General features: G+C 34.6%; 1 protein-coding gene across 4 annotated transcripts; it reads right to left on the minus strand.

Moving 5' to 3' along the window:
- Positions 1-1238: 1238 nt before the first annotated feature.
- On the minus strand, positions 1239-9233 carry LOC105340894 (alpha-1,3-mannosyl-glycoprotein 4-beta-N-acetylglucosaminyltransferase C). Of its 4 annotated transcripts, XM_066076852.1 has the most exons (8): positions 6439-6708; positions 5891-6041; positions 4770-4935; positions 4529-4557; positions 4370-4403; positions 2287-3676; positions 2106-2183; positions 1239-1487 (listed from the first exon to the last, which is right to left on the minus strand). In XM_066076852.1, exons 3-6 carry the CDS (start codon positions 4894-4896, stop codon positions 2520-2522), a joined length of 1347 nt encoding a protein of 448 aa, XP_065932924.1. In that variant the 5' UTR covers positions 4897-4935; positions 5891-6041; positions 6439-6708; the 3' UTR covers positions 1239-1487; positions 2106-2183; positions 2287-2519. The 4 variants fall into 4 exon arrangements, with proteins under 4 accessions (XP_065932924.1, XP_065932926.1, XP_065932925.1 ...); XM_066076854.1 differs by lacking the exons at positions 5891-6041; positions 6439-6708 and adding an exon at positions 9085-9233; XM_066076853.1 differs by lacking the exon at positions 5891-6041 and having other exon boundaries at positions 6439-6710.
- Between the last annotated feature and the right edge of the window lie 2364 nt (positions 9234-11597).

The following is an 11597-nucleotide window of genomic DNA, read 5'->3' on the forward strand; positions in this document are numbered from 1 at the left end:
ACGCCGTGGGAGCGCGGTATAAACGCAGAAGAAACGCCACGAGAGCGCGATGAACGCAGCAACAGCTCTTTGGGGTCGCTGTGTGAACGCAGCCAAATGGTAAACAACTTGTTCAAACGCTGTGGATGCGCAGTGAGAGCGCGATAGAGACGCAGTGAGATCCAAAAGGACTCCGTGAGGTCTCCGTGCAACCGCAATTGACTTATCACTGCGTCTACACTGCGATTAGCTGCGTTCCTTGAGCGCGCCGACGGAGCTCTCGTGGCGCTGTTGGAGATCTTAGGGCGCTGTCACGGCGACCTCACTACGCTTCTACGGCCAATCGCAACTTCTCGGGCAAGCTCGGAAAACACCTCGAATGTATTACCTAGGCGTCCATGACAACCCCCTTTTTGTAAAACTTGAAATAAATAGAACACATTTTACGATCTGTTGAGATGTGAGCTATACTTCATTAAAGTAAACGATATACACTAAAATATAACACAGCAGCGACATACAAGACTGTCTAGCCGATACTTATTAGTCCCCTACCGGTTTTCACCGGAGGGGACTACAGCTTTCCTCTGCGTCCGTCAATCCGTCTGTCCGTCCGTCCGTCTGTCTGTCCCACTTCGGTTTTCCACACTTTTTTTCTTTATGCGTTTGAGGAATAACATGAAATTTGCTGAACACCTTCAAAATGTCACCAACAGGCTTCCGTATACAACGTAATTAATATCACATGTTGGCGTTAAAAAAAACAGTCATCCGAATGATAAACACTAAAATACCGATCATCACTGCACGCTGCAAATACTTTTATCATAAAAAATATCCATTACTAGCTATCAAATCATCAATTAATTGCCATATGTACATATTTTGTTAAAAATGTATTTACCAATAGCCACATAATATGAGAGAGAGAGAGAGAGAGAGAGAGAGAGAGAGAGAGAGAGAGAGGGAGGTTTAGATTTGAAGGCTTAATACAAGTAAATGTATGGACAAATGTTTCGCTTTAATTTAACGAAAATCATAGTTTTATTTTCTAAGGATTTTTTCATAAATTATACAAGTGTTTTAATGAATAGCAAAGGTTTATTTTCATTAACACAAAAATTAAATACAATAAATAGACGTAAAAAAAAATTCGATTAACACCAGCAAAGTCATATCAACTGCAAGGTAGAAAAAGAAGTCGTACAGCATTGATATATATACATGATTTCACTCCTGGCTTCATTTTCTATAACTCGCTTATGGAACCAGTTCTTTAGGAATACAGTCTTTTCCGGAGAACCAGAAGCAGCTCTTGGCTACACAGTCTGCCTCGGTTGTCGCTCGGAGACATTCCACTAGATCAAACGACAGGGCGCGTTTTCTTAGGAAGTAATTATTCTCCACCGTTTCCTGGACTTTTGCGATAAGCTTCGTTTCACACCATTTGACCAATGAGTTCTCAGCTGTATAGCAGTTGATATTAGGCTCGGAACAAAAAATCCGTTCTAAAATTAAAAAAAAAAGTCTTCTGATTAAGATACCGACATCACCAGTAAAATGTATATTTACCGGTATATTTATAAAACATAAATACATATAATTGATCATGTTTCAGAATTAAGCTTTCCGATTTTTATATGATAAAACAGTCATGATCAAAATATGTCAGACTAATACTGTTTATACACTGTAAGTCCCATTTCCATACTCGTTCGTTTGGGGTTTTTTTATATGTAAATATTATATTTTTATATATTATATATTTTTGTGAGATGCGTTTACTACTAGTATATAGTATACATAGAATGTAGTCGAGCGGATTTTGCCCCCTCCCCTACCTTGGAATTGGTCTTTGAAAATTTATGTATACAATTTAACAGTCCGACCATCAAAAGGGGGATTTTTAGTGTCGGAGAACGGATCGAGGGAGTTATGAGAATGATTTCATTCCCAGAAGAAAATCCTGGATCCACGGAAGTACTAGTATCAAATTTTATCACTGTGGTAAATGTTCATACCATACTGTGAAAAAATTAGAGAGGGCATACTTCAATACCTATAATATTAAAGGTCAACAAAATTATAGATAAACTGTATGCAAAGAGAACGTTATAAAGTCTTACCATTTCCATAATTGTAGCATTTTTGTGCGAAGGCAATGCTCGTGCTCAATACAACGAAGAAACTTGCAATACACACAACTGAAAAAAGAATACCTTCGTATAGACAATAATCATTGACGGTTTAGTGTGTTAACATGGTGAACAAGACAGACTGTTCAAGGTAAATACTTAACATACTTACATGTTACACGAAGTGAGTTTGTCGTCAGCATATCTGCACACCTGCCGCCTCAGTCGACCTGAACTTTGACGAATGTATCTCCGGGGCCACACAAGTCCTTTATATAATGGTCCACAATTCTTTCTGACGTAACTCACATATTTCTACTTTTGTTGGTGCTTTTGAGTAAAATTGGTGTTAAGTTTATTGTTTCTGACAAATGAGTAACGAGTAAAACTCTAATATAATACGTTCTATTGACCACCCACGCGTATGAATACGGCAATTTCTCTAATAACTAGCCATGAATCTTGTTTTTTAGTAACTTTTATTATCAAGCACTTAGTTGGCTTTGGTGAACGGGGCACGTTAACATCAACTGTGCCTCTATCGAAATGTCCGACTACAGTAAGATTTGAACAAGCGTTGTCTGTTTGTGGAATCTTTTTCACGTCTGTTCCAATTTCTAGAACTCCTCCGTGAAGGAAATCAACAAAATTCCTATGGGCTTTCCCAGTAAGAACCACAATCCGGGATAGCCTTTGAGGGGTTTTGAAAATTATAGTATAATGGTCTCCGACTCGAGGTGTAGTGGACCAGAACATTTCATTGTCAGATGTAGAATATGCAAATTTGGGCTTAAAAGACATCCATGGCGTCAGTGACGTAAAAATTTTTGCATCCGGGTTATCACTATTGAAACGTTTTTTGAATGCTGGGAAGTGGGAAAATGATTCGGTTATATTTCTTGTCAAGTTTGGCATAGATGAAAAGTGACCCTTGTGTTGAAAGAGAGACGGGATTCTAAAAAACCTATCGTGTTGAAGCATGATTTTTAAGTAAAAAAAGATTAAGTAGTCACAGGGCTGCTCATTGTAAAAGGCTCGTAGAAGACTGGCCAATTTTTCTACATCATTTGACTTAAAGAATTTTCCTATGAAGCCCAGCGTAGAAAATTCTAGCATGGCCCATGGTTTGTTGACGCTTTCCATGTAATTTTGTATCTTATCTATAAAATTAGGAACGGTGATAACGTCATCTTCCAAATGTAGGTAATAGTCAGATCTATTGGCGCAGTACTGCATCAGATAAGAATAATCCAAATTCTGCTTGGAGCGCCAGTGCACCCTTTCCTCTGAATCATTAAAGGTGCGTTTCAGACTGGACAAGGGTGTGTACAATTTCCCCGGAGTTTCTATGACGTGAATCAGTCTACTTTTTATATGTGGGAGAAACGTTCGCGTTAAGTTGGTTTTGATGTTTTCCCTACATTCCCGCCGAGTATCACATACACAGACGACAACGGAGACGCCTTTGACCCCGCGTAAGTGATTGACAACAGACGACAAGGTTGAACTCAGATAATTCTCGTTCTTGCGGCAAACGGTGGGAATGCCAATCATCAGCCATGCTGTAAAAATAGTTTAAGTAATAATCAATCCACATGCAGCTTTAGGGTTATTTCTTGAATAAATTCGTATTAGAGGAAAAACTTACTATTTTCTTAATTTTTTTAAGGGTGAAAGAGTATAAAGGTAAAAGATATTTACTAAAAAATATACTCAGTAGAAGTTGAAAAATACTATATGATGGAAACCTTCATACTACATGTACTATATATAAAACTGCCAAACTATTCTGGTCTAGTATAGTTGACAATGTCGAATTTGTCGGTTTAACAAACGACATACATGTATTTGTGTCTGACGCCCTCCATTTGTGTACCGGAGTTTTTTTTTCATAGGAAGTAAATGTAAGAAAAACTGTGAAAAAAAACATTTCTTAAACATAATGATATCAAGAGCTGTTCCGAAGATTGGTAGCTTAAAACTATAAATGTTTATAGCAAAATATTTAGACAAAATACTCCTTTTGAGTGGAGATAGATATCTCAAGAATCAACAAAAAAGGGGCAAAAACGAGTTGTTGGATAAAAGTTTCTTAACAGAATTTTATAAGGACGATTATATTTAATATTGACGCAAAACAAAATCATGCAGATAAACCAGACAACAAGATAAATGGAGGAATGAACACTGATAACACCAGCTGCTACATGTACATGTTTTTTTAGCAAACCGTTGTATACAGATTATTCACATACTTTTCTGGTTAGTCATTTCCCCAGCAGCAACTTCCTACAAAAAATATGAAAAATCAGTCAAACGGATATTGACATATATAAAAAAAAATAGTGCCTTTTATTCCATTTTTGAAACAGTAAACAAAAAAATGGACTCATAAATAAAATACATATTATTACCTCAAATCTTTGCTTTTGTCGTATTCCATCTTCAAATAGAATAATAGAAATTGTTTTTTTTTAAATCTTAATCCTAAATTATGGTTTAATATCGACAAACTTTTCAGAAGTTGCGATTAATGTTTTTCTATGTATAAATAACGTTGTAATCTCAAAAAATATACAATATGCTGATCACATAATTTATATATATGCATTGCGATATAGTGGTAAACTGTTCACAAGGGGAGATAACTCGTACCTTCATTACGGTATACTTGTAAGTAGTCCCAGAGCGTGTTAAGATACAGACACACAGATAAAGCCAGAAGGGTGAGGGCAACCCTGTGTCCCCACCGTGAGAAAATCCGCAGTGACGCCCTCAGCATACTGCCCGACTGTCACAGTCTTCAGATGACGGGTCTCCTCTAGAACGTACAATTTTTACACTAAATACTTTTACTTATATGTAAATACATCGCTGTATCATATGTAATATGCTTATTTTTATAAACAAACTGTTTCGTTTTGTTTATGTGAATGTATTCGTTTAATTGATTTGAAGTAATTAACAGCACTGGATAGTATAGAGCAAAAATCAAGAATTCATTATCTCTATTTAAGCTTCGCGTTTCCTTTTGTTGCTTCATTCAGTGCATTTATATTTCTTTTAAACTTTTTCATCTCTTTATCTTCTGATAATGATAAAATATCTTCTTTTCTTCCTTAACTTATTGTACAAAGTAAAAATAATTCATGATAATCTTGAAATATAAAAAAAAAGAATTGAATAGTTATATACATTTTACTGAATGAAGTTTCCGTAAAGTTGAGATAAATCTGTCAAGAATATTGTTTTACAATAATGATTAGGTAATCATTCTAATAACGGGAAACTATGCAAGTAAAACGACAGTAAATGATATAGCATGCACAAATTCATCAAAACAGTTTAAGACGACAATTCTCCTCGGCTCATTTTCACAAAAGCATTAAAAATGAATTTTGCATGAAACCGTTTAACTTCCCACTAATACACTGTAAAGTGTTTGTGAGCATTTTTGTGAATCATTTTTTTAAAAATCGTCACAATTTGCATTTTGGTGAAATTTATCTAACGTCATGATTATATATTCACCAAATATAAATTGATTCTTTTTCAGTGAAATCAACGGATTGATTGTATGGCAATACAATGCAGTATATTATGTAAATTATGCTCAGTAGTACAAAGTTGGTACTTCTGCTACTGCATCAATTAAAAGGAAAAAAAGATACAGTCCCATCATTCTTTTAAAAAGATGTACAAATACCTAAATAAATAAAACCAAATGAATAAATAAAAAGCAGACCGAGTTCTAATCAAATGAAGCAATTACTTACCACGCAAATGCAAATCCGTAATGATGATAAGGAATGGCTATGTTTTACATTAATGTTCTTCTCGGCATCGTAAGAGCCATAAACTGGACAGTAGTGACCAGCGATAGCACTATATCACTGCCCATTGCATTGTCACCTTGGTTCTGCCGTTCTGTTGTAAAAGGAATGTGTCTCCTTACCTATACACTCTTTACATAAACTTTATAGATAGCTTGGTGCTACGTTTAAGAGAAAAATTTGACTGATGACTATCAAGATGAATATTCTTATTTTCCAAACAATATACACAAATAGCATCCTGTGTATGGAAATGTATTTATGCATGTATAATTATATTCATTAAAAAAATATGTCGACCATCTATCAACTCAAGATACCCACGAATGAGCATGACTATGACAAATACAGAGAGAGAGAGCTTTTTAATAAAAGTATATGTATTCACACGGATCAATAACATGCACCCAGGTATCAACTGAAGATTTTTTGATTAGTGGTATTGATATTTATAACTACATATTAAATATGGTTATGTGTCGCTTACAAACCTGTCATAATGTTCAACGATCTGTGCACCATTACATCCCGTATGAAGCAAAAACAGAGTGCTTTTTTATTTCTTCCTTACATTTTAATGTCCTTATATTTTAATGTTCAAGTCACACCTCATCGTACAAGGATTGATCCAAAAGTAATGCCACACTATGCACCGCGCTTCTCGCAGGCGCTGTACTGTATAAAATGATAAATCAAAATTTTCCTAATCTAAATTCAAATTCGAGTTAAAATTTTTATTTAATTTCGTTGAACACCTAACAACATATTGATGTTTATAGCATGGTATATGAATAAATTACATGCTTCCGAATTTGAAAAAGCCCCAAACAACACTATATATCAAAACAGATATATTATAAATATTTTCTGTTTTGAAAAATTAGGGACCGTGTCTGTCCATTTCGGATATCTACCCAATGCCTTTTGTCTCTAGATCAAGGGATAAAAAGGCTGGACAAGCATATTGTGATACGAGGGATTTTTTGCTTCGATGGATAAAAATCACTAGAAAATGTACTGGAATTGATAAATCAACCTAAAATTGAGAGCAAGTGAACATCGTACATTTAACGTGGTTCCAAAAACTTTTAAAACATTTTCGTTATGCAATCCTTTGTTATTTTAAGCTATTATATAGCATAAAGTACTTGTAAATTTGAAAACAAATCCAATAAGTTACCTGTAAGTGTCCAATAAGTTTAAAAAACTGTCCATTATTTTAAAGAATGGACAGTGAAAACTGCCCAGTAAAAAATAATGGATAGTAATTGTAAACTTATTGGACAGGTACAGGTGACGTGTAATAAAACAAATACCATGCAAAGCCATACATCTGAAAACAAAATGAAATTTAATTAAGCATGCTCTGAAATATGATAATCCAAATGAACTGATACATCTCTGAAAAATCATTCAACTGCACTTATACGCGAGTGGAAAAAAATCCAAATGCAGTTGTATATATCTGTGGAATCAGGAAATAGTATTCAAATCCAGATTTCACCGGTTATCCACATATGTTTTAAGGATTTCAAAACTTAAATTTGAAAGAAATATTTCCCTGCTCAATGTGAATTTCACGGGGTCCACATTTTCTCTTTGAATCCTCTTCAGTGCGTAGTTTCTTGATGTTTTCTTTGTTTTCATCTTTTTCTTTTGGAGGATTTTCTTTTCCGTGAATTATTTCGCTAACTTTCACTAACTGCGCATCTTGAGTTCTTTTGTACGAGCGAACCGCAGATGACCTGTGCCCAGTTTTTTTGGCAATTAGCTGTTCGTCCACTCCAGTATCATACAATCGTGTTGCTGCCGTTGCACGTAGAGAGTGGTTCGTAAAATGGCCTGAAAATCCCGCTTGTTCAGAGGTTTTAAAAACCTACAAATGCTCTCGACCTCTTGACTGGCGTTAATCATATCTTCATCAGAGATATCAGAAAATACACAGTTCTGAATTAAATCAAAATCTGGCCCAGCCTCCATATCTAAAATGTCACTTAAAACACCATCCGTGTTTGGATGATTTTCATTATCATCCTTGAATTTTGACTGAGTCAAGAAAATGCTTTCTCCATCAGAGGAAGACATCTCGGTACTAAGACACAAGTAGTGTGAATGAATAAAAAATCATGCAATTCAAGTTATACCTAAAAAGTCACCTGTACCTGTCCACTAAGTAGACTATAGAAACAATAGAAACATAATTCTACTCAGGACTGCTTTTTTGTTAGGGGTGGTTAAAAATAGCTCTCTTTATTTCCATTGTCTACTGGTGTACCTGTTGCAGTCTATTCTTAACACAAAAGAGGAGAATGTTTTAAGTCGGATATAAGCCTCAAACTGTCCATTCTGTGAGAAAGAACTGATCTCGGCCCTTCGGGCCTCGATCAGTTCTTTCTCTCACAGAATGGACAGTTTTTGGCTTATATCCTTTACATAAAAGCATTTGTTTTCCCTTGTACTGAAATGTCACACTTTCATTGGGCGCGATTGATTTGTCTACACTGTGGTACACCTTGTGTAGATGATTTACACCTTATAATCAAGCGAAATTTGGTGTAGTGTATATATTCAATATGGACGCCAAAGTAGTGACAGCTGCCGAGGAGTTCCGTTTAAAGACATTTTTTTAAATAGCTTTTGAAAATAAATAATTTTTGTAATCCATTGTTACCCTTGCCAATTTTCAGGTACATGCAAAGTACAGTATGTGTTTGTTTCTTTTAAATAGGCTATTAAAAATTGTTAATAATTTTTTCATAGGAGACACAATGCTCAGCAAAAGAGTAAACTTATTGTAGAGCACAAAAAATAAAGAAATAAATAAATAAAGTGAATTTACTTACTTTACAACTAAAAAAATTAATAGAGCGTTAGTGCATTAATATGCATTGAAAAATAAATGCGTACTAAACTATCTATTTGCACTTCTTAATACACTATTCATGTATCTGTCGACTTTTGCTGACAAAACACGATTTCTTGATATATACCAAAAAAAATACAAAGCTTTAGAATTTATTTTTTTAATGCTTTGAACACTGTCATATTTACACATGCAATATGTGCTACAATTACGCTATCAACTCTAACATATTTCATGTGCTGAAAAAAGAAGTTCTGCAGATTTCTCAGCTTACCGTTTTGCCGCCATATTGAAAATCAGAGTGTAATTTCCAACACATGTTCTGCACAAAGTGTAGACGGTGTACACATAAAGTGTACACTTTTACACTTGATTAGAGAAAAGTGTACACCGGTTGTAAGGTGTAGACAAATCAAGCGCGCCCGTTGGTTTAAACATAGCACGTGATTGCCTCATATATCTTTATATTTGTTCGATGAGAAATAATATTAGGCCGTCATTGGCCGACGCTTCGCTTACTCATTTCGACATTTCATAGTATTTAATACATCAACCGCATACCGTAAGTTTTTAAAGTATTTGGAGTAGTTGCCATTTGAAATTCTTTAAAATTAGAGTAGTTACCCTTAGAATATTGACGTCAAATTGATTTGTCTGGAGCAGAACTAAATGGCAGCGTCGAAATTTGATCAAATCTCTGCAGAGGAAAGGGAGAAAACATTTAAAATTGAATAGCAACAAAACATTGTAAGTGAACATGGGTGAAGCAAAGGTTTTTAAAGAGTGTTTGAAAGGTGAGATTGAAAAATTTTGAAGAGTTTAAATGAGTTAAATTGGACGAGACGTTAGGCATCTTGTACATGGCTTTGCGTAGATCATCGCTATTTGTGAATAAATGTGTCGCTTGATAGTCCTCGGGAAAACAAAACACTTATTAGATTAGTTACTGAATCACTACGGAAATATATTGGGTTGATCAATCTTATAGATGGCGAGGCGAAGCCGAGTCGTCTATGAGATTGATCAACTCAATATATTTCCGGAGTGAGTCAGTAACTAACCTAATATGTAATAATGTCATGTTAATAAATAAATAAGATAAATAGAAGGCATACGCTCTGAAGGAAAGTTAAAGCTGGGTTCTTACGTCAATGGCTATATTTTAAAGCTACGTTCACGGACACTCGCGGACGTCCAACGAATGAAAATCTGCTGCTATTTAAAAAATGTTCGCGTTCGTTTAGAATACAAATCGGTACCATGCAGACACGTTGCATATAAGCAACGTTTAAATATACTCTGTCCCAAGATATTAATACAGCACATTTTTTCATGACCGGTAGTTGCCATGTTGCAACTCGAGTTCAGCAAACATCAATGGATGCAGACAAGTTATTGTTAGGTACATAGATCTATCTTCGCCAATAGTCAAAATCTTACTAAACTCAGATTTCAATTTAAAATGTAATACTTATGCGTTTTGTTGTTGTTGTTTTTTTTTTGTTTATTAGGGGGGTTTTTTGTTGTTGTTTTTTTTTGGGGTTTGTTTTGTTTTGTTTTTTGGGTTTTTTTTGGGTGGGGGGGGGGGGGGGTGCGTTGACTGTGTACGTAGAGCTACGACCTTGCGGTCAACAGAACAGAACGTCAATGTTAATACACAGTATGATTACAATGTACCAAAAGTTAGCATTATGTATTTGAGCAGTAAAAACTATCAGCAACATACCCATGTTTAAACTGAACAGATTTGAATAAAATAGAAAAAGGACTTGTTAGTAGAATATTCAATGTGAAATCTGACTGTTTAAAATAGGGAAGAAGTTAGCCACCCGTTAAGAATATCTTTGGCACTGATGGCTTGAAGGCTTTTAAAAACTTGGCTCATTTTTGACTGCAACGTTGTTAGAAACGAATTGAAATCATTATAAGATAAGGGTATTATAAATTCTAAATCATATCTCATTTCCGAGAAGAGTAATGTGAATGCGAACCATATAATAGGTGAAGTGGTGAACACAATTTGAAACAAGAATTTGAAGAAAGACAACACCTACCACAGGAACAATAGTGACATCTGTAAACAAGGAAACCATATCCGGTTACTGTACAAATATCCGGATTGAATTATTCTATTGAATTTTAATAAACAAAATGGATATGTTTTAAAATTCAACTAATACCTATTTTACGAGATAAATCGACGAAGGAATTCAAAATTTGCAATATTCATAAATCACTTATGATAAAAAAGATGATGAGATGATGATTTTTTTTAAACATTTCATCAGGTAATGTTTTTAAATACATTAAGAATGTTGAAAAGAAATTCGAGTGTTACACCTGAAATGATTGAATGTAACAGACACTAGAAACTGTTCAAAACGAATTAGCAAAAAGAAAAATCTTCTTAAAAAGAACTAATTGTGATATATTGAACCAATGTAAACAACTTGAAAATATAACATCACCCTTGTTTATAAATATAACAAAGAATTGTTAGCTTTGTATCTTGCTTATACATGTAACTTTACGACTTAAATTTTTGTTGGTCGTTAGAAATGCATTACTAAAGCATTGTCAAAAATTCAAATGTAACACTAAAATTTTACCAAATCGTGACCAGGCCCCTTTGAGCTTTGGATAATGTCGGTACTAAACTGACACACCAGGCCGTGCGGACAAATTGAATACCGCGCGTGTTAGGCTAGCGTTATATTTATTTGACGTTTATGAATCTGTATCGAATATGTTTGTATCCTCGCTTTATAGCCATTATTTACACTCTTT

The sequence above is a fragment of the Magallana gigas genome, chromosome 2 (genome assembly GCF_963853765.1).
Source record: "Magallana gigas chromosome 2, xbMagGiga1.1, whole genome shotgun sequence".
Lineage (NCBI taxonomy): Eukaryota > Metazoa > Mollusca > Bivalvia > Ostreida > Ostreidae > Magallana > Magallana gigas.